This window comes from Triturus cristatus, chromosome 3_2 (genome assembly GCF_964204655.1).
Source record: "Triturus cristatus chromosome 3_2, aTriCri1.1, whole genome shotgun sequence".
NCBI classification, from domain to species: Eukaryota; Metazoa; Chordata; class Amphibia; order Caudata; family Salamandridae; genus Triturus; species Triturus cristatus.
This window is the reverse complement of record NC_140584.1, coordinates 536,124,553-536,148,913: the sequence shown is the minus strand read 5'-3', so window position 1 is coordinate 536,148,913 and position 24,361 is coordinate 536,124,553. Positions and strand designations below refer to the sequence as shown.

General features: G+C 47.4%; 1 protein-coding gene across 1 annotated transcript in view; it reads left to right on the top strand.

Moving 5' to 3' along the window:
• Window positions 1-24,361, top strand: part of DEPDC7 (DEP domain containing 7) — a 272,921-nt gene that overhangs the window by 178,122 nt on the left and 70,438 nt on the right. Inside the window, exon 5 of the mRNA XM_085648246.1 lies at window positions 2,368-2,582. Coding sequence (XP_085504372.1) covers window positions 2,368-2,582 — 215 coding nt within the window. The remainder of the gene's footprint in view (window positions 1-2,367; window positions 2,583-24,361) is intronic.

Below are 24,361 nucleotides of genomic sequence, written 5' to 3'. Positions count from 1 at the left end.
ATTCAAAATGAATGGTAAATCACTAAGGAGAAGGGAATCTACCATTTTATTTTTTGTAGTTTCATTTAGTGCGAACCCGACTCAAAGATATTGGAGCGCCTTATAGTTACAATACACAATGACACGTTCATAGCCATTCACCATACAGTCCAAATTTTGCAAGATTGATTAGAGAAACGTTTTGAAAGATTGTTATATTACTGCATTAGGTGTGTAGAGCCATAAGCGGGGTCTGAAAGATGAAGACTAATTGTAATGGGCAGGGAGAATGTGGCATTTTATTTTACATATTTTTGCAACAAAAATATAATTCTGTGCATTTCTATTAATTTAGGTGAAATGTGGGTTAACTAGTCTTTCAGTGAAATTAATTTTGAAAGATTTAGGGTCACAAACATTTTAAAGGCGGTTATTAATTAATCAATCATGCAGGCCACCTTAATATTTTGTCGGGTTGCTCATGAGAGATACGGTGCACTGCTGTGTTTGTGGCATAGTGATATGACGCTGCGCTGGCAATGAAAAGAACTAGAGCACAGTGGAGTGTTTTTTACCGCCAATCTAACCTAACGCATAAAATTATACTCCACACCACATACATCCACACCACTCCAAAAACACATGAGTAAAAGACCAGTCATTTACAACGCTAATAGCTCTAATTCTCAGATGCGAGACCTTTTGCTTTGCAAATGCTTGTTTTTAATGCATCCTAAATCTTGCTCAGAGTCAAAGTGAGACAAATGCTCCATAAATAAATACTGTCTGTACGGCTATTCATAGCACAAAAAGGGTACTTTGAAATCAACTATATGTAAAATATTATTTTTTTTTCATCCAAAAACCTGTTTTCTAAACTATTCAAATGCATTTTGTTTTTTTACCTTTGTGGCATTGTCGAATCTGTGCCTTACAATTCAAGCTGGCAGAGCAGTAACTCATGGATGTTGCCTGCTTTTATTCAGTGGAGTACAGAAACTACAAATAACCTCATTATAGATATCTAAAGGCACATACTTGAGGTGCTGACGTACCATGAGCTCTAGTATACATACATAATTACTCTGTACCCTGTAAATGTAGACTGTGATTACTTTTCCAGTTATACAAAGCATGCTTTCTGTTGAGGGTGGGAACTGCACTGGACACTAGGGTCAAGAGATCATCCTCTGGCCATGGTCAGCAGTTACGACAATTCTTTCATGGGCGACGAAGGGAGTGGCCACAGTGCACTCGGCACTGGATTGGCTGGCTCCAAGCGTTGAGCAGCTGTGCAGCAGGATTTCCAAGATGGTGTGTGGATCATAGAGCTGGATTCGAATGATTAGCAGCCGGGCCGTGGTAGGTTTTAGTTTGCAGCTAGGATATTGGAATTAAAATATTTGGCTACAGTGGATTTCAATATTTCTGAATTAAATTTAGCCTAGATTCCTGCCTAGAAGCTGGAATAGTCTGTTGGTGGATTGACACTGTGTTCACCAGGCAGTAATCGGACTGTTCTGCCTCACAAATCTGGGCGCGAGCTCAGTGTGTACAGGTATAAGAAATGTGTTGTAAAAGAGGTTTGGTACCAGAGTATGCTGGACTCAAAGTGAGTCTGACAGTCTGAACGTACTTCTCTTCAAATGCTAGACTTCATCGCTTTAGATTTGTTTTTTCGCTGCTTTTTTCACTGATCACGTGCATTACAGGCTTGGTCAGAATGTTCATCTCTGAATTTTTGTATGGGGTATTTACGTTTTGAAGTCATATATGACCGTTTCACATGATTGCAGAGGTAGTTTAATGTTTCCTGTTTTTTTACTTGAAGTTATATTTCTAAATGGAATATTAAAGCCTATCTAGACACCTTTTTAAGAACTGAACTGGCAGAATATTTTATGTTGCGTAAGTTACAAGAAGTGGCTTTTTTTTTTTTCTACTTGTGGCACCGGTTCCATCCTCTGTGCACCCCAAAGCTGTTGTCCATTGCTGGGATGGTTATCAAGCAAGTCCCAGTATGGTAGTTAGAGCCTTTGTAAACCAAATTCACTGATCCATGGAGTGGCCAAACCCATCAAGACTGATTACCTCTCACCCTAATACAGGCATTAAGACCCTGCAAGTGGTTTGCGTGTTAAACTACCTTATAGCCCAGGTTGCAACATAAACCACGATCTGAAGGTATGGGAGCAGAGGTTTACAATGAGGTGACTTGCCCTCCGGCTCCAACTAGGTACTGGTTGTGGTCCGGTCAAGGTCACATTTTGGTATAGGACATGTCTCTTGGGGAGCTATGTATTAAGATGGCGGTGTAATGAAACTGAAACCAGAAGTGGCCTACTGGACTTTCTGATTATGGTTGAACCTCGTCTTTCTTTCTTGCAGGGCAGATGAATGGATATCCGCTGCAATAGATTGCTTAGAGTATTTGCCAGATCCGATGGTTGTGGATGTGAGCAGGAAACTGCCAGAGCAACATGAGAAGGTGGAGAGGTGGAAGCAGCTACTGTTTGACACCATCAGCAGACACTATCAGGACAGGGAGCCGTTGTTTCGAAATCACTTCTTTGATATTCACACTGGGATTGCAGAACTTCTCGGTAAGTAGCTCTCTTACAGTGAGGTCCAATACAAAATGATTGATATTTAGTTTTGTTTGAACTCTACACTTAAAAGGCAAAATGGCATCTTGTATTTTCAACACTGAAGTAGAAGTTCAGTTTGGAATTTTTATTTATTAACACAGCTCGAAAGACCATATCATACACCAGCATTACCATTAGTACATTAGGTATCAGACGCACAAAAGCAATGACAGTATAACTATAAATTAAAGAGAACAGCACTGTCACCCTCTGACACCCTATTAATCCTCCTCCCCCAGCCCCTTGTAGTTTCGCCACGATGCCCACACCTTTTCCCACTTTTTGGCACATCTCCTACTTTTATACAGTCTCTTCTGCTCTCTGACACCAGTCAAGATCTCGCTTTCAAGCTTCCACCCGGGGGGGGGGGGTGTAGGCGCCCCCCAGCTCCTGGCTATGCTACGTTTTGCCACCCCGCAGATAGAGCCAGCCATATTTCCACGTATCTAGACCAATCTGTATCGCCCTGTATCATTAATAGAAGCCATTTCGGTTCCAATGGAATTGTTTCTCCCACAACTTCAGTCAGTGTCCGTGACTCCCCGCCAGTATCTGGCTATTTCGGGGCACCCCACAAAATGTGTATAAAGGTTCTGTCCTCCCCGCAGCCCCTTAGACACCGCGCTGACAATGCCCTACCCTAAGAGTATAGATGAGTGCGAGGATAGTAGGTGCAGTGAAGTATCTTTAGCTGCACTAGGCGAGATCTAGAGCGCATTGCAATTTCTCTAGGACTCTGGATTGCCTCTTGCCACTCCTCATCGTCTATGGTCCCCTGGTCCCCAGACCCGTAACCCAAGCTGCTCTAAGAGTAATCGGAGGATCCGGCATATTGTTTATCAGTTTACGACATATCGTGGAAGTTGGTTTCTCTGCAATGGGATCCAATAGTAACCTATCTTCTAGCGGAGAGTAATCTGGAATTGAATCCCCACTGTGTATGTGTGTGCGGAGAGCATGTATCAGTCGCAGGTACGAGTACCTCTGTGATTGGTGTAAGTTATACTCTTTCTGGAGTTCCTCAAATGCAAGGGGTGAGTCCCTTTTTCCATACATCCCCCCAAGTATTCTATACCGATCAATTTCAACCCTTTAAAGCCCATCCGCGCCGCGACCTTGCTTAAAGAGTTACCCACCCAGAGTGGGGTTCTTCCTGTCAATTTATCCGCCCATCCCAGGAATTTATTGGCTTCCCTCCAACACTAGATGACCACTTTGGTGTGTTCAGGCCACTCCTGGCGTGATCGTCGAGTACATGAGAGATTCACAATTCCCTCCAGGCATGACTGCTTTATCCACTCTGTAAACTGGCTCCTCCCTGCCCACCTGCACCAGAAATATTGATACAGAATACTTAAGTCTTGAACTTTCCCAAGGCTTTGACGTTTCCTCTGAAAGGAAACTGCTGGTTTTAAATCGGTTGATTGATTGCATGGATTACAGTAGAAACTGTTTTTTTTAGTTTTCAAAAATATTTATTGGAGACGTTTGAAGTACAGTCTATGTAATTCGCAAAGTAAAATCTTCTACTTGCCCATAAACATTAAGGCAGAAACCTACATGAACATTACGCTGTGGTTCAAAACTCGGAGTTAGAATATAACTTTCCTCTGTACTCTGCACGTCTCTCTCAAACTCATGCCTGGGGCTCGGGAAGAGACTGGGAAGGGCAGAGTAGCTTTGACTTGTGAACGTTTGCTCTTTTAGAAACGTTTTTGTAGCTGAAAAAATGTCAAATCTAAAGACCGCTTAACGAGCTCCCCTTTCCCTTTTTCAAGATATGAAGTATATGTCAGATAAGTAGATTGTCCCTGTGCGCCCACACCAGGGTTACAAAAAGAGGACCATTCATCAAAAATGATAAAGCCCATTCAGATGTCTGTGTGAGTTTTCACTGTCAATTAGCTTCTGGCTGAGTGAAATGGAATAACCTTTCCTCTTATTTCACGTTCATGTTTGTTGGAAAGCCTGCATTCCCTCTGTCAGGAGCTCTTTCCAGTCTGTAATTGCTGCTACCTAAGGTGCGTAGCACAACATTCTGGAAATATATGCACCATAACTTCTACTATGGTTAAATCAATGCTTTTTGTCATCATCTACTGATTGCTTTCCTTTGGACTGCTTTCCTTTGGACCAAGCTGCAACAGCTCTATCGGCACTGTTCCCAAGTCCTGTCCACACCAGCGAATCATCTAATAGATAATCTAGTAGGCCCCAGTGCCGCACTCTGAACAGAAGATTCTGGACCCAAAATCTCATTCTGCAATCTGTGTGCACTTTTTGACAAATATCTGATTCATTAATTGGAGACAATCCCATCTTTCTAAGCATGGGACTCTTGCTTCAAAATGCTTCTTATTGTCTGCTTCCTCCCTCTTTTTCTTTTTCTCTCAAGCCTCTTGAATCGCTAATCAAAACTACCCATCACCTTCCATTTGCTCACTCCTCTCCCCTTTGTATATACCGTCTCCTCCATAAGTATATTTTAGAATACATTTGACAGGTTGAATGCTGTCTCTCCATATTAATGTTTTTCTCACTGCCTCTCAGAATCTTCCTCCTTAGTTTCTTTGGCTGTCAATACATTGGGTAAATAAATTATCTTCCGTCCTTTTGTGCAGTGTGCCGATTCTCCATAGGAGAAGTGTTTCAAATATATAAAGACCACAAAATCCTCAGTCGTAGGACCTCACCATTCATTACTTAGCTTCCGCATGATTGCCAATTGCTTCTTTGTTGCATTACCAAATATCAATTGACTGTCACAAGCAGAGGTACCAGGCTTTTGAAGTACTCCACCTGGCCACCATGGAAGTCAGTGTCTCAATTGTTTTTGCACCACATCCTCACCAGTATCTGTATTCCCTGTGCACCAGTCTGCCAGAGTGCTTAGTATAACCTCCTTCCTTTATCCACTTCTTCATGATGATGAAACCTGTCCGCATTGGGCCACCACCATCTTGGCATTCACTTGCAGTAAGCGCAGCAAGTGGGGAGGGGAACAATCCCTTTTAATAGGCCTTATTCCAGTGAGCCAGACCTAGGCTGAACTACTGGTTGGGTTTGTCCAATTCTTCAACACTGTATAGCAGACCCATATACCAAAATAGAATAGAGCATGCTTTCTTAATCTGGAAACCCATGAGAAACCGGATCAAAAGATGTCTCGTCTTGGTTCAAGAAACTGCATGTGCTTAGCTGAAAATGAGTTCTTTGGGGCAAACCTTGGGACACAGTGTGCTCACATTGGAACTTTAGAAAGAATTGTAAAGTATTTTTCTCTTCCCACAACTTTACCAGGTGTGCAACAAGGCCCTGCAATAAGTCATTTGTGCTCTCTAGCTAATGTAACTGATATTTTAATTTAAAAAGCCAAAGACTGTCATACAAGAAATTTTGTCACTTGATAAGGACATCCACATTTTTTGTTATGCAGCCTTTGTGCCTCTTGAGCATATGCTATTAAATTGGGATCAATCCGGTTTTATTCCATGTCTAAACTGAATGCACTTTTTCAATATCGGAGCTGCTAACTGAAAGCAGACCCCACAACCCTACACCCTAAATAAGCTTGTATTGCTTATTTAGTTCTTTATATGGGGGTAGGGATGTCAATTGAATATCATTCTGCGTTTAGAAAAGTGCTATTTGCGGAGCCATCTGGAGCCTGACCTATGTAACAGATGACTGCCTTTTATTCCCTGCTGCTTACTCTGGTACTCGAGCCATATTCTCCACTAATTTGAGTGAGGTATGCACAGAGGAAAAATCCTCCTGGGGAAGCATAAGGTTTTGGTGTTGCTCTCTGCTGCCTTTATCAAAGCGAGGAAGTGAGACGCACTTAAAAGGGTCACTTCTACTTCCAAAGTTCATTCAATAAATCAGTCTAGGTGGGATTGGGGAGACTTGTAATTTTCCTCCCCTTAAACTCCTCAATCACGTTTAAGGCTTAGAATTCACATAGTTATGTCAAATGCAATAGAAATCAACCCCGCCCCCGCCCCCCATCTCCCCCCAGGGTTACTCGTGGCATTCTTCATCATGGAGTCCTTGTTCAGATGCCTACTGGATTTGAAAGTGCTTGATCTTTAGTCAAGGGAGCTCTTTAGTATTCTTTTGGAGGGATTAAATATTAAAATTGTCTTATACCCTAATGTTGGCTTAATAAAGACTACTATGATTGTTAAAAACAGATGGCAATGCTTACTTAGAAAACTTCTATTCTTCCTATTCAACTATTTTTGGGTGTTTAATACATCATCCATGCCATACATAAGTTGCCAAACCTAAAACTACTACTGTAATTCGTCAGTAGGGTGTCTGTTGTTTGAGAGATACCCTTAATAATGCCATAGCTATATATGCAGGTTGTATCACACAATGAGTATTGCACATTCAACGACCATCAACGTGAAGACCTAACAAGCCCGCAAGCAAAAGAGACGCTGTGCGGTGCTCTTGCACATCTGCTGTCCGGCCCCAAGCTGACATCGCCAGAGAAGAGACTGCGTGCACGTGCACATCAACTGTCCAGGCACGCACATGTCCTGTCCCCCTTCGCTCAGCAAACCGTCAACAATAGTCTCGCCAAGGCAATCAGTGCATGCGCTGCGTTGCTTCAGGAGACCCCCCAGACCTGGGGTAAAACAGGTGAAAAATCACCTGAGAGAAATACTGCAAACCTGTGCTGTGGGGACTGACTTGTGTGTGGGGGTGGTATTTGCAACGAAGGCTGTCCCACTGGTTTGGAAACACATATTCCTTCAGGTATTATCTGTAAATCAGACACAAACAGCACTGGCACCTGATGTCAGAGTTACTGGGGCTCCCTTAAACGAGGCTGCTGGCATCCATTCATTGCTCACAAGGACTTCATCAGCTACACAGTCAAACATGTGTGACTGGAAGCCATGCTGGGACCCTGTCCTGGGAATGTCTCCTTTCTGTTCATTTCTGCCCTAAAGCCTCCCTCAAGGTGCACACATAGTCAGGTCAGTGGACAGAGGCATGGGGAGAGAAGGGTTTGCCTAAGATCAATCAGTTGGTAAAGTTGGACACACGAGTTTGCACGGCAATACTGCATGTTCCAAAGACTATTTATTACTTTACCAGCATGCTAGAGTGTGGTGCATCGGCCATTATACCGGGCACAGTGTACACACCCTTCTCGGAGGCCGTCCAGTCCAGATTTCCCGTATTTGTATTTTTTTTTTTTAAACCCGAAAACGTACTAACAGCTTTTCGATTAATTCTAATCCTCCAATTCAACAAAATATGTAAATGTGAGCAGTAATAAACATTCCAAGCGACCATTTCTGACATTTTCTTAAGCATATTCCTAAATTCTGAGGAGTAACCAATGGAATCATCTCTTCTCCTGCTTAATGCAAGAACACTACCCAGCAGCAAGTGCCAGAGATGCTTCCAAAAATAAATGGTGTGGGCATTACAGGCCCACCTGCCACTCATTTCCGGAAGAGTTTAACAAGCTATGGAGGGCGGGAGGATGTCTGGTTTAACAGTTACCTCACAGTTTTCTCTTTCCCAAGAATTTCCGGTACTTTCAGGATAAACCGGATTGGTTGTAGCAAGAAACACATTTACATACTGCCGTGTGATTCAAACAGGAAGAAGTGACTTTGTTTTGAAAATGTTTCCTTATAGTATTCATGCAAATGAATGTCTTCATCTTAGATTTCCACTTCATTCTCTTGTCAAAACAAGTTCGTTCACACACTGCTCTCAAAGACACTGGTTTCAAGAGGTTACTCCGAGGTTAGCCTAAACCAAAACAGTTTGCATCTTTTTTAGGTTTCTGAGTCGCCTGATGATGACTCATGCACAGAGCTGGCAGGTAGCAACATGTCATGAGCTTTAGGCTTTTCTGGGTTGTTTTGGCATTTTACACTGTCGGCACATACTGAAAAATCTAAGTATAGGCGAAAAAGTTAAGACGAGCTGAAACTCACTCATGACACAGATCCACTGGTCAAGTATGTACATAAAACAGGTTTTTTTTTTTATAGCCTTTATTGACAGCGCACAATAATGAACACAGCCATTTGCCTACATCCCATCGGGCCAGCAGGGCAACCAACAGTGGTCATAACGAATAACTTCTGGGAGGTAATCACAGCAAGTCGCCTACAACCCCTGAGGGGCCGGCCGCATCAAGTGGGCAGACATTAGAAGTAAATAGCAACAAAGGCCACACATAAAACAAACGCCATCAAAACCCCATATACCATGATGATAAAGCCAACCGCACCGCGCACCCCAAAAGAACACCTCCCCCCCCCCCCCCCCCCCCCCTCCAAAGGTCACACCTCGGCCCAATTCCCATTCCCCTATCTATGCCTAGCGCAGGCCCCAGATACGGGAAGTCAGTCAGCACAGCCCAACCAGCCAGCCAGACATCCCCAATCCCCACACGAACCTCCGCAATCCTCAGCTGCAGCCCCCTCACCAAGTCGGATCAGTACTTGTATCAGCTGGTGTGGCGTGAGCAAACAAGTCCGTAGAGGATCCCAAATATCCCTAGGGCGAGAGGTAGTTGGCATCAGATTAGCATAAGTGTGCAACTGTTCCTGACAATAGATCAGATCAGCCAGCCAGTCCTTGAACTTAGGAGCTCGACCTCGCCCCCATTTACAAGCTATTCGTCTCTTTGCCATAAGGAGAACAAAGGAGACATACCTCCTCACCTTGACAGGGATTCTCTCAGTATAGCCGAGGAGGGCCGTAAGAGGGTCCTCGGGTACATGTATGCCTGTCATTTCATCCAGTGCCTGGAAAACTTCTCCCCAATATGCCCTGATCGGTGGACAGCCCCAAGCCAAGTGCCCAAAGGCCGCCCCCTCGGCCCCGCACCTAGCACAGTAATCAGTGTCCCGCAAGTGCAGGCGGTGAAGCCTGGCCGGCGTATAGTACAACCTGTGAAGATACTTATAATGTATAAGGCGCAGCCTACTGTTGGCGGATATGGCGCCAATCTGCCGACAACAAAAGCCCCACTGTTCAGTCGTAATGGACTCTCCTAACTCTGTCTCCCATTTACCCTTAGCCGGTGCCGGATCCCGCTCCCGCTCCCACTCCCTCTGTGTTGTATGGTACAAGCGTGATACCACCCAAGCTGGGGAGGGCTGTTGTAGCAGGATATGTAAAGGAAGAATAACAGTGGGCTCCAACTGGAAACGTAGCGTCGCAGAACGCACATCCTGTCGAAGCCGCACATAATAGAATAAGTCTAATGGCGTGGAGGAAATATCCCCGAAGAACTCCTCACTAGTAATGAAGCTCCCGTTTTTATACAATTGGCCCCAAGTGAGGCGAGGGAATTTGCACAACATTCGACTGCACCCCCCCCTTCCAACGCCACCGGCAGGTCGTGTCTCCCCTGCAGTGGCGCCAGAGGCGAATAGAGTACCTGACTCTGTAACCTACCAGCCAAATCATGCCAGGCACTGGTGGTGCATTGAACCGTGGTCGCAGCCCTATGCCGGGGGACAGCGGGAGTGCTTAGGTAGGCAGTGCAGGGTGTAGGCCGCATGTAACTATCTTCGATGGCAAGGTGGGGCATGTATGGAAGGGGGTGCATCCAGTAAGCCGCAAAGTGAGCCTGAGCGCATATAAAGTATAACTCCATGTCAGGGACCTCAAATCCCCCCGAGTCATAAGGGCGAGTGAGGACGTCCCAGGCAAGTCGCGGCTGTTTCCCACCCCAAATTAATCGGGCCATCTGAGCCTTGATACTTTTAAAAAAAAAAAAACGACTGGGGGCATGAGGAATGTTAGTGAAGAGGTACAAAAGTTTCGGCAGCACAACCATTTTAGTGAGGGATATCCTGGCCGCCATAGAGAGAGGCATCGCTATCCATCTGGTGACCTTATCCGTAATGGAATCCAGCGTGCGTCCATAATTCGCACGCATCAACTCCTCTCGACAGCGGGAAACATGAATTCCGAGATAAGTGAGGGTGTCCGCACACCACCCCAGGGAGAAATCAGTTCGGAACTCTGGGGTAGAATCTGTGAGGGGGAAGATCTGCGATTTACCCCAATACATAGTTATGCCAGACATATGTCCAAAGCGAACTAGCAGACGAAGAATGGGGTTGAGGCTGGCGGCAGGGTCTCGCAGATATAATGTAATGTCATCTGCATATAAAGAAATTAAAATCTGCCGCTCTGGGTATATCAGTACATATTCCCGGTAGTGTTGCCGTACCTTAGCTGCTAGTGGTTCAATGGCCAAGGCGAAGAGAAGAGGTGACAATGGGCACCCCTGACGGGTACCCCCGAATATAACCGATTCACCCAGGCCAGAAATGGAGCAGGAAATCCCATCCGCTGCAACACAAAAGCCAGATAATCCCATTCCAGGGAGTCAAACGCCTTAGTGGCGTTGAGAAATATAGCAGCCGCATTGACATCTGGGTCAATGTCCTGCAGCAGAGCGAACAGAGTTCTTAGGTTATGGGACGTCCCCCTCGTGGGCACGAATCCCAACTGGTCGGGAAGGACCAGGACCGACATCAGTGGACTGATTCGATTAGCAATTAACTTCGTAATGTAGATGCCAAAATATTGGCTAAGGGACAAAGGCCTATACGAGTCGCAAAGTTGGGGCGATTTACCCGGTTTCAACAGAGATGATGCGCGCCTCACTCATAGTAGGCAGCAATATCCCGGTCTCGCGTGCCTCCTCAAAGACGTCTCTAAGGATCGGGAAGAGTAGTGGATGAAACATTTTGTAAAATTCGGCCGGCAAGCCATCCGGCCCCGGCGCTTTTCCGGATTGCAATTGCATTATGGCTTTTATTATTTCCTTATCCTCATGATAGTGCAATAGGAACTCCCTCTGACCGTCCCCCAACCATGCAATCGCGGTATCCTCAAAGAAGGCATTGAAATCAACTGGGCAATCCCTGCGAGTTTTGTACAAGTCTTTGTAGAACCTACGGAACGTCTCTATCTCCGGAGAGGACTTGTGCACTCGCCCCTCGTCATCCTCCACCTCAAGGACTATATTAGAAAACAGCGGGGGGGCGAACAAGAGCCGCCAACACTCTTCCTGGCCTGTCTCCCTCACCGTACTGGCGAGCCCTAAAATATTTTCCCCGAAACCTACACTCTCGCTCAGCTGTCTCCTGATAGTCGCTGAGGACACTCCTAAGGCGAGCCTGCAGCTCCGGCGTAAGATGAGACTGCAAAGTAGCCTCAAGATTCTTAAGATCCGCTTCCAATTTGCGCAGGGTAGAGCGTATGTCCCTCAAGAACCCCCCCACTCTTCGCCACGCACAAGCCCTGTATGGTAGCCTTAAAGGCATCCCATACTGTGGAGTACTGCGAGACCTAGCCGACATTCCGGGAAAAGTATTCCGTAATCTCCTGCTCGAGCTCCCGCTGAAACACAGGGTCCAGCAGAGAAAGCGGATTGAGCCTCCAAGCCGAATAAGGGGACTCCACATGCGGAGGGCTGAGGACGACAAGCACCGGAGAGTGGTCGGAAAATGTCCGGGCAAGATGTGAGATGTGTGTGTAACCCAAGAGGCGAGGCCCTTGGTCGTAAGCCAGGCATCAATTCTGGACCATGAGGCCCGGGCAGTAGTGTAACAGGTGCCTTCCCTCCCCAATGGATGCATATGTCGCCAAGCATCCACCAATTCGTAATCGCGCATGATCGACTTGAGAGTAGACTGTGCATGCGAGTAATGATGCGGGTGTGGATGTGATCTATCCAACTCCGGGTTGACTGTAACATTGTAGTCCCCCCCGAGGAGATGTGTGGATCCCATCTCTAAGATCTTGCCACAAAGTATCCTGAAAAACTCAGGGTCATCAGTGTTCGCCCCTTAACAAGACACAAAAGTAAAGGAGTGATTAGCCAACCTACCCCACAGTATGGCGAACCCCCCCCCCCCTGCTTGTCCGTGACAGAGCCAATTGGGGTATAAGGGAGGGCTTTCCGAATGAGAATGCATGTTCCTCGCGCATATGACGAGTAGGAAGAGAAACATTTGTGACTGGCCCAACACGTGGCAAAGGAAGGAGGGGCAGTGGAACCAAAATGTGTTTCCTGTAGCATCGCGCAGTGTATTCCGTGCCGATCTAGATAGGAGAGTATGTGTCTGTGCTTACGGGGTTCGTTCCCTCAAGCCACGCACATTCCAAGTGAGGAAACGGAATGCTAAGGGGTTAGCGCTGTCAGTCATGATAGTCCCCCAAGCGTGTCATTAGTGAGAGAGGGCCAGGATCCCCCTGGTACCGGCGTCTGTGCAGTACGGTGCTCGGCGCAACATGGGCCCGTGGCTTAGCATTGGGTCTGGCGTAACACAAGCAAACAAACATCCCCCTCCACCCCCCTCCCACATCAGCAGCCCAAACCTGCTGTGAGTCTCAACCCCACCCCCCTTCATCCCCCATAACGCCATAGCCCTAACGAGGGAATATGGCTCAACCATTAACACCCCAACAACTAACCAACTGTCCTGGCAAGGGTTCGCCTACGGGGTAAAGTCCAGAGGGCAACCAGGAGCTTCCTCGCCCGGGCGAGGATGTTCGGGTGGTCTAACAGATATTCTGCTGGGTCCATATGCAGTGACATCTGATACGGTCAAAAACTGCTTCCATCCCCGCAACATAGTCTCTCCGATTAGCCAGCTCAGCGACTGGGCCAGGAGCCTGAGGTTCTGCGTCGTCTCATACTTCCCCCATAATAACTCCTCACTAAATCGATAAGCCGCACTCCACTAGGGGAATGAGGTCGTAAGCGACCCCCTCCAATATGGGTGGGTCTCCCGAATCATACCCCCGCCCCCGACTCTCAGCAGTGGCCCCAGTCAGGTTTTATGAGCACGAGCCGTAACGCAATATCACAAAAACTAGGACCGCGCTGATCTCCAGCATCAACAGACCTAGTTCATTCCACATCCGAGGCACCTCCACCTTCCGCCCCTCTGGGGGGCGGAGAGGAGCGGCCCGATCCAGTCCTCTGCAAAGTCTTGAGAAAATCTTGCACCAGCTGCGGGGAGTTGAAGAAATGGAGCTTGTTCTGATATGTCACTTTGAGCCGGGCGGGGAAGAGCATCGCATACGGAATATTGAGTTGCTGCAGCAGTCTTTTGACCGGTAGGAACTTCCTCCGCTGCTCCTACACGGCCATGGTGAAGTCAGGGTATATCGAAATATTCATGTCTTCAAATCGTAGGTGGCCGCGCTCTCTCTTGAAAGACGCAGAGCTGTGTCCCGATAATTAAGCACTCTGGCAATTATCGGACGTGGCGGCGCCCCCGGGACCGGGCAGGAAGCCAGCGATTGATGGGCCCGCTCCACCACCAGCACTGAAGAGAAGGCCTCTCTACCAAACAATGCGATGAGAAGGCGTTATATATTCCTCCATCCTGCCCGTCGCAGTGGTCTCCGGCACCCCCACGATGCAGAGGTTGTTCCGTCGAACGGGATTCCAAGTCCTCGTTTTTGGCCGCTATCACTTTTAGGACTTTCTCCATTTCATGCAGTTTTGAGGAAGTTGCGGCGGAGGTGTCCTCCACATCCGAGATCCGCCTTTCCGCGTCCGTCAGACGTTCCTCATGCTTATCGACACTGTGCGTCACCCCCTCCAATCGGGCATTCATGGAGTCCATCTTGGATTCAAAGGAAACCAGGCTAGATTGCATGGCCAACAACTACTCCTTCAGGTCCGCGGTGGAAGGTGCCGGAATGTCCACCGCCTCGTCCGCAGGCTCCATTTGAGAACGGATTCCTTTCCGCGCCTCAAAAGGTAGCTTTGACTGACGCCCATCTGTCTTCCCCATAGTGCCTAGGAGAGGGGGGCGGCGCACCCCAGCACCGTCCACAATCTCCGAACAGGATCCCCCCCAAGCCGTTAATGAAGAGGAGAGACCTCTGCACCGTTGCACCACTTACAGACCTCCTGGTATTCCCTTTAGATAGCTGTTAAGCGCCAAGGCCACCTCAGCAGACCCCAGCCGGCTACTCGGTAGGACTGCCCCACATATTTGGGCAACTCCTGATAGGGGACCGGCCAGTCAGTGTGCGGAGCAGAACGGATCCTCCCAAGACCTCCAGCGCGCCCACGACCAGCTAAGAGCCAATCGATACAGCGCCGCCACCGCTTAGTCACTTCACAAATGTCCGTTCAAATATAGCAGGCGATGAGGAGCAGGGCATAAGGAGGAGGCACAAAGCAGCCCAAACTCTATCCCACACTGGTCATGGAGTATTCCACATAGCATTGACCCAGTCAGTCAACATATGGGGCCAGCACATCTTCACGTGGCTTCCTGCACCTCGCCGCAGCTTTCGCATCTCACTCTTCCTCCAATGTACCGCCATCAGCGAGCGCCGCAGGCCGCTCCGATCCTGTCCCTCGCAGCTGCTGTCACCGCGCGGGAACAGCCCTCTGCCCCGATGAGAGGCAGCGCCCCCCCCCCCCCCCCCCCGGCTCCCAGCAGCAATGTTATAGCGTCCGCACCTAGTCCACTGCTCGACTCCGCCTCAGTCTCTTGGGGGCAGCGGACAGTCGCCAGAGGCAGCTCTCACCGGCTCTTGGGTGGCGCTCTTCCACGGACCTCCGCGCGGCCCCAACACGGCCCCTCACTTCACCGTTACTTCTGTCGGCCGTCACGCCACGGCAGCAGCGCCGCAACCCTCACAGCGGTAGGGAGCCCTGGGCAGACCGCAGGCACCGCCGCACTGCCAGCACTCCAGCAACGCGATCTGCAGGCGGCCACCGCGCACACCTCTCCCACTGCAAGCCGATCTTCTCCTTAGCCGCCGCCGCCATTTTGCGTACAGCCTCAGCAAGGATCTCCAGCGTCCGCAGCAAAGACCAGGTCAGATTTCGCTATATCTTTCACGCAGAGCTGTTGTCTATAGGTTCCGATGTCTGCTCAGCCCGTTGTCCACGCATCTCTGCCCCCACCCCAAACCCGAACAGCAAGAGCCTCACGCAAGTGCGGCCATCTTGCTTGGCGCCCTCTAGCGCCCCCCCCACATAAAACATGTTATGTACATTACTGTTCCATGGACATAGTTGCCAAGGTTTCAGACTGCTATGTGACATTTTCATAATTTCAGTGTTTGAGTGACATTTCGAGGACTATGAATGACACTTTCTCCCGAGTAAAATCAAGCAATGAAGACGAGGCAAACCTTTAAATATCAGAAATTGCACCCATTTGAACAAAAACTCTAAGAAGATCTTACAACTGCTGCAAAGCACCAGAATTGAACCGACACTTAGGAAGTAATGGGTTGGCAAGGGGCATCCTGAGTGGGAAAGAAGCGTTCAACCTCCCTGGTGGAAAGACTGAGCGGCATGGACAATGCACCTGACCTAGAGTGCCTGCTTCTACAGAAACAAAAAAAAGACCAGAGTCTCGGAGGGAGAGCAGAGTTATAGAAGTTATGACAGCGCTGTGATTATTCAGAGCCAGCAAAAACTGAGTTCACTGCAGCCTACCATGCCGAGGAGAGGAAAATAGTGTGGGTGTGGGGGGGATGCTTGGATTCTTGTAACCCCCCGATAGCATGGGGTGGAGGGAGAATGAGAAAAAGAGGCCTGGCTGGCAGGCAAACTACAGTTTCTGTGGCCCTTACCAGTGACAGGTTCATCTGCGTGCCTCCAGGCACTGGAGAGATTTGTGTGCTCTGAGATGTGTAAACATGTGAATGTGATCCCAGGCCTCCACGATTCCTGATTCCTAGAAGAAGAAAGACTCCGGGCTGTTTACAGAGTTGAACAGTTATTTCTGCTGAGCACCTGCTACTCAGAGTGCAGTGAGCATTAAATGAAATGAGGCCACAAATGCGTTTAACTGCTTGCAAACCATGACCCTTCAGAACTCTATTTTGGACATTAGAATACCAATATTTCAATTTTTAAACGGTACACGCTGAAGCTCCCTGTTCACAGCCACACTCGCAGTTGTCCTGCCCCTGACCCTTCGGCTCCCTTTATTTTTAAAGTGATCACAGCGGAGAGTTGAGCATCTGGGAAGGCCAGGGGAGGCAGCCGTTGACCGAAGGTGCGTGGCAGATCTGGGATGATGGAGACGACCGCCGCGGCCTAGACATAGGCATGCCTGGAAGGCCGATCAGCGATGCAGTGACGAGGGCTCTGAACGCTTGCATCCGACTTCGAAAGTGGGTGGGCAAGGTGAATACCGAAAGGGTCGCTGCAACCCCCCACCACCCAAAGGACGTTGTTGGTGGCATTGCTCATAAACCAGTGAGAAGGCATGTTTGAGGCCGGACATACAGGAGAACAAGCATTTGCAATGCTATGGGTCTCGCATTTGCGAAAGTTGGAGCCATTGGCATTGTAAATGACAATGCCTATTTTTCTGTTTTCAAAACCAACATATAAATAAAAGGCATTGTCATTTACAATGCCAATAGCTCAAACTCTTGCAAATGCGAGACCTATTGCATTGCAAATGCTTGTTTAGCTACGATGCTGATTTCCAACTCTGACAGTGCACTGAGTCCTGCTAACCAGACCCAGTGCCGTGGTCCTTCCTTAAAACAAAGTGATGTCTGATTGTTTCACAATTAGCTAAGGACTTTAGCATCCTAGTAAGTACTCCCGGTACCTAGGGCAGTGGTACTAAAGAGGGTCTCTAATGGTTTCCGCATACCTTATGTCGCCCTAAAGGACCCACACACAAAATCCACCCTGACTGCCATTGCAGGTTGCGTGACCTGGTGCAAACCATGTTTGAAAACATGACATTGCACACCCCTGTGTGCCATGCCAAAGACGCTGCATGGGCTATATGTAAATCACCTATACAGGAGGCCTTGGAGCCCTAAGACAGGGTGCATTGTACCACATGTGAGGACCTATCTGCATGAACAGATATGACCCTGTAATTTCTAGTTTCCTTGCTAGATATTACAAGTGAGCAGGGAAGCCATCTTTAGGTATGTACTGGGCACTGGTCATAACTAGTTGCCCAGCTACATAATGGCTTCACTGAAACCTATGGTGTTTGGTATCAAACCCCTTATATTAATAAACACTGATTCCAGTGATGGATTTAATACATGCAGCCAGAGGGTACCTTCGAGGTACCCCCTGATCCCTACTAGTCTCTTGTTCACGGTCTGACTGGTCCTGTCCAGCCTGCCTCCACAGATGGGTTTCTGACCCCCTGGAGGTGAGAGCCCCTGCTCTCTGAATTCAGAAACAATGCCTGCTCTGGCAGGTGTTGTCACCTCCTTCAAGCAGCATGACTGGTAATTAGCATATCAAAGCAGGAGGCTTCGAAGGCTTCCACCGCCTTTTATATGTGACCCTGGCTTTCCCCATACTGGGGAAATCCACCCCCGCCTAGGACCCATTTGGCACCAGGACTAATGGGAAAATTAGCTAGTCAGCGGTGTGTTCACCCTCAAGCTAGAACCACCCTTAAGGTGGGCTACCTGAATTGCACACTACTAGGAAACTTCCACCATTTTAGTTTTTGGTGGAATTGGGTCCGCTGGGTTGGGGTTATGCCCACTTCCTTCAAGAAGTGATCATTTAGAGGGTGTAGTCACCCTAAAGGTAGGTAGGCCATTGGCTTCTACCTGACATTCCCTGTAACCCATCTAAATTCAATATTTAGGTGGTACCCATGATGCCACGACCTCAGATTCTATGGACACAAACAATGAGTGGACAAAGAAGAGTGCTGACATGAGAAATGAGGAGCAACTACTGACTTGCCAGCAACCCTGCCGGCCTGCCTGCTGCCTCCCTTAATCATGGAGAAACCAACTCGTTCTCCCACTGTGCAGACTCCAAAAAAGAAAACCTGGAGGGCTGACAGTGCTTCACAAATCACCAGAGTACTCCTAGAGTAGAGGAGCTATTCCCCTGCAGCTGCTGCCACCAAACAAGTAAGGTCTGGTTCACCATCTGCCGCTTACCAGGATTATGACACTGCAGCCGCCCAGGAAGAGGTTGCTGTGCTGAACTGCCCTCTCGCCAGGTCTGGGACGCAAAGACCAACCGGAGCTTCACAGGTACTGAACCCCTTGGTGCAACCAAAGCTTATTGTGTCCAGACACCAACGCGGAGGAAGGCAGACCTGCACATCGCAGGAATTCAGGGAGAGTGAGACCCACAACGAGTGGCCCAGCGGTCCTGTTTGCCCCATTTCTGCAGAGCCAAGACAAGAGTGAGCCTTCGACCGCCGCCACCGGACACCTCAAAGTACCTCGGCACCCGCACCCCATGGCCCAAGTCCAAGGAAAGTGATGGTGCCAATGGGGTCCTGCGACCCCCTAAGAGCTGAGCCAACCCTTGGGTCTGCCCAGACTGGACTCCCAGTCGCACGCCTGCTGCCTCTTTCTGCAGGGACCGATTACAGAGTGTCTGCAGCAGCGTGAGCCTGCTGGATAAAGCCCCACTGCAAACGAGCCCCCTCTGGCCCGAGTTAGAGTGGACCAACGGTGCCCTTGCATGGACAGAACCCACAAGACCTTGAGCCCCCTTTTGGGTTAATCCGTACTGCCCCTCCCCACCAGTCCCAGCTTGCAGCCTTTTTCTGACTGAAACGAAGCACCCGACGCCGAAACGTACCTCTTGCACACGGTCGCCCCAGTGCTGCCTGAGATGACCTGTTCGGGCTGCCTTGGACCCTGTCCTGGTGAGGAGTCCCGTAAGTCGCTGATGAGTGCCCGAATGCAGTACATGGTTTTTTACTCATAGGATAACATTACGGCTCCAGAAATTGCACTTTGTAAACTTTTGAAACCTGTATTCCTATTTCAAAAACTACGTGCCAGATTCTTATGATCTTGGTATCTAAATTTTCATAAAAATCAGTTTTTTAAATAAATTGATGCCTTATTTCTTTGAGTGCGTCATACTTATGGCCTTTGTGTGTGCAATAAATGCTTAGCACTCTAAGTCTAACTGCTCACCCACACTACCACAAAAGAGCATTTGGGTTATCATTTTTGCTTCTGGACTCTTTACACAGTGTACCTCCTTTTGGTCCACTATATAAAAAGCCAGCTTCCTACAGGTATCCGCGTACAATGTTCGTGCTAAAGAACGATGTCACCCATTACTCCTCGTGTTAGGATGATTTTTTGCTTCTCTACCTCATTTTTGTTAACAATATTGCACACGCTACCAGCAATACAGAGCTAATTTTCCAGGATGTAAAAATGGTACCAGAGCAGGGTCCCTGGAGGACAGAAACCTCTAATAGTCACGGACAAGAATAATCTGCTCAAGTATGAGTCTCTACCCAGAACCATTAAGTGCAAAAATTGACTACAATAGATTAGAGGGTTTTTAAAGACCGGCAGGTACTCTAACAAAGAAACTTGTAGAAAGGGACTATCCAAAAAAAAAATATTCAAAGGTCAAAATAGAGAGAGAGGGGAGAGGAGTTGGCCTAATGGCAAGGGTGGTCGACCTCAAATATGGGGAACCGGGTTCGAGTCTTGGCAAAGACACCAACATCCTGTGATTCTGGGCAGATCACTTAATCTCCCCCGGTGCCAAAATGAATGTGTCCTCATGTAATGCAACTGGTGCTCATGTAAAGCGCTCTGATACCCGATATCTTTGGGTGGAAATTTGGCGCTATATAACTATGTAAAAAAAAAAAAAAAAAAGCATTGGCATAGCCAATAGGTCTCGCCTTTGGGACCTTATAAGTGTTTAGTTATCCAGCACAATATCCTTGGTGCAACAACATCAAGTGTTGCATGGCTAAACACTTATAAGGTCCCAAAGGCGAGACCTATTGGCTATGCCAATGCTGGTTTAGGACTTGTACCCTGATGTCAATGTATTGCAGGACATCTGAGGGACAGGGCTAAAAACAAGCAACCCCTAACTGGTGTGCCAGGCACATGTGTATCCCCATTTCTACTCCCCCCACCCCAAGTCTCCCTGCCAAGCCCAGGTGTAGCCATGTTGCAGTTTTCCTCTCCGGCCCTAGTATGGCCTAAGAATGCAGGATCTAAGTCTTAAAACATAAGTGTAAACTGTAAGGAATACAGACCCAACATGCAAGGTCTGAATCACCTTATGTCAGAGTCCAAGCCAAGAGCCCCTTGCACTCTGCAGGGCTCTCGGTGTTAGCTTTAATGGAGATGGGAGGCATTTGGTCATGACAAAGGAAGGGTCCAATCACTGGTACCCCAAATCTTGTGGCACCATTTCCGCAGCATTCTCACGCCATACAGAGGAAATATCAGGCATGGAAAAACTTCCAACCCCCTTCCTTAACACTAAGCAGCAGAATCCCCTGCTCCTTAGTTTTACACAGTCACCTGCCCACCGGTGGACGCCCCTAACCCTCTGTCCCTGGTTCTGCTCCAGGCCCCCTGCCCCCACCTTTCACTCCCACCCGCCGGCCCCGGAGCCTTTCCTCCCCAGCCCTAGCAAACAGCTGAGGCTGGAATTTCAGTCCGGAATCATTGCCCGTCGCCCCATCCTTCTGATGAAACTAATGCGTTGCACCACCAGGACTTGCAACCCTTCCACTATTAATCTGGCGTGGAGTGGGGGGCGTGAAGCAGATCGGAGGGGGATAACATGAGTGATGCATAATGTGGGTGGGAGGAGGGGGGGGTGGAACAGATTGCTTCATGCGCGTGGCTCCCAACTCAGAGCTGCAACTGAGGTATAGCGAGGAAAAAATCAGGTCTGGAAAGGATAGCTGACTAGCGATAATCTGTATTGTCCCAGCTGCTTAAGATCTGTGATTTAAGATGTCTCTATCCAAGCTCTTATATGCTACCAAGGATGCTGGGAGGACAGCAGAATCTTCCTGGGGCAGCCTCTCGCCTAATGGTACCCAGAGGAGACCGGCTGATTGTGTATGTATGTTCGAAGATAGCTGTGCCACGTCATTCACTGTGTATGTAGCCTGCACCCCTCCCCTGTCTCGGCTACTTATGCATTTATCTTCCAATGTAATATTAATATTTCATTTGTATTTCTTAGGTTCACACCAGTCAGTTCTTGCATTGGATTATTGCCCTGTAGATGCCGCCGGTCTGCTCTTACAATAGAAGGGAGCTTACATGATTGCGAAGAGGGCAGAAAAAAACGGAAAAGGAGAGAGGACGGAAATACAGCAGGGCTTTGTTTTGCCTTTATATAGCTGAAATAGATACTGCAAAGGAGAAGTTGAATTTTAAAAAAACGAAGCGAAGAAAAGGCGTTTAGTTAGACAAAGGGTGAAGAGAAAAACAGAAATTAAAGAAGCAAAGAAAAGGGAAAAGACGCGGAAATGCAGAAGGAAAGAAAAAAAAAATTTGAGCAGAGAAATGAAACAAGCCAGCGAGTGGTGCACGCCACAGCGAGCAATCTGTTTTAGATTATTGCGCCCGTGTCTGGGCACGATAATTCAAAACAGATGTCGCCTGTGCGGGTAACCACATTTAATAGGCCGTGGGCGGAGCAAAGGCAGGACATGCACCCGCCTTTGCCCAATTGCATGCTGTTTTTCTTAGAGAGACGCACGCAAAGCCCAATAGCCTGTAACTAAAAACAAAACACACGTACAAGCGTGTGGTGAGCTTTTGAAAGCCCCTTACTAAAAGTCTCACCAGAGCAGCGCATGCACGCTGCTACAGGCTCGACCTAAAAATGAGGAATCGGAATAAGGATTTGTATTTTCCCCCATCAGTGTGTGACAATAAGGTTCGCCCACCTCTATCAACCGTATAAGGCACGAACAGCTAATAATACCAGTCAGTTTTTCTCTAGGTGTTGAGCTTGAAAGATCCGTGAAAACGACTTGCAAATGTTTTTGGAAACCTTATAAAAAGGTCATTTTTTAAATGTTTGTGCACAGTACCACCACACCTTGATATTTGTCAAGTGTGCAGTGCTCACTGTATGAAACACAACATACGTGTATATATAGGTATGAAATAATTCATGATATCTCAATCAACAGATAACCTACTGAGTAATACAAACAGTAGGTTGGTATGTGTGGCACAAGAGATGAAGAAAATGCCCACAAATAGAGGGATGGTAGGAATAATACAAATAAACCTAAATTTGAGGTATCCAGCGAGCCAAAATTAGACTTGAAGAAAGCTAAATTACTCTGAGGCAGAACAGGTTGGCTAAAACAGGTCAACCCTCAGACGCTAGAGAGAAGTGTCATTAAGTGTCACTATCTGTTTTGAACATTGAGATGGTAGTCTAATAAACCAATGTTAGGACATTATAGGCCATTTTGATTTTGGATCGCTCCAAAAGAATACCAAAGAGCTCCCTTGACTTTCAAGGCTGATGCCATTAAAGTACATTAGATATCTGAACAAGTGCTCCATGTTGAAGTATCCCATTAGAAAGCCTACTTGACAAGTCCTATAAAACACTTGGGGGGGCCACCCTTCGAGATTAGGGTAAGAGGGTATTAGGAAACATAGAAGTGGTGCCCCTTTCTATTAATCTGTTGGTTTCTGATAACAATATATATTTTTTCTGCTAAAACTGATTACTATTTTATTTGACATTGCGACATGAATTCTAAGTCTAACGCGTTATTGGTTAGAAGTTTAAGGGAGGAAAACAACTAGTCTGACCTGTCCTACCCCAACAGGAATGTGCATCAATACCTCAATCCTATGAAGTCCTGATTGTGTGGTAGAGTGATGAGTTATGAGCTGGCACAAATAGGCATTTACAATGTAATAGTTCTTGCAATTGCGAGCTTTTGAGCTATTGGCATTGTAAATGGAAATGCCTTTTATAATACTAAAAGGCAGTATCATTTACAATACCAATAGTTCAAAGTTTTGCAAAAGCAATACTTATTGTATTGCATGCAGAGCGCAGTGTCCATGAAGCGGCCGCCACACTCACTATTGAAGTTTCACCCAAAAAGAGTGCATTGTCCCTGAAGTTTTGTAGACGCGAATTAAAGTTTTTTTTTTAGTTTTTTTTTTTAAACCTAGCTCAGTGCCCCTGAAGCGAGCGCCACGCTCAGCATGCAAGTTAGAGCGGCATAGCGCTGTATAGGAAAACAGGCCGCCACTGTCACCATCAGTGTAAATATACAAAATAGTGCTCACCCACTTATAATGCTGACCGGTTAACAAGCCAAGTAAAAAGTCCAGTTTTTATGGGCGGTAACAAATTCAGATAAGGCAGTACCAAGGAGGGACTAACAAGCTTATTTACAAATCAGATGCTAGCATTTACGAAGGACAATGACACAAGCCAATGACCAATATGGGCAGAGTGTGGGCGGGACTTCCAGTGCATACTCTAATACAGCACGCCTCGCACAGCGAGCAGTGCATGTGCGTTGCCACTAGGCTCGACCTAAAAAGGGTGGCTGTTATGTAATCCGAGTCATTGAAAGAAGGTTGACAAATGGATCAATTCTTGGGGAGCTTGAATATTGGGGTTCCCATAAGAAAAGGTATTGTCCCCATTTCTTTATTTTATTGCTAATAATAGTGAGGATGTTATTTCTTTACTACCCCAGCTCATTAACCATATCTGAGGCAGTATAGCTGCTCGGATAAAGTAGAACAATTTGAGTTTAACTATCATTAGCTTTGAGGTTGAGAACATAGAGATGGATTATTTATATCACACTTACCCTTCGCTTTCTGATTCAAAGCCAATCTTCAGACCTTTTGTAACACTGAGCAGACCAGGTCAATCTTCCAGTCCAATCTACTGTATGGTGTTTGGTCTAGGTTTTTGAGGCCTTCAACCCATTGAT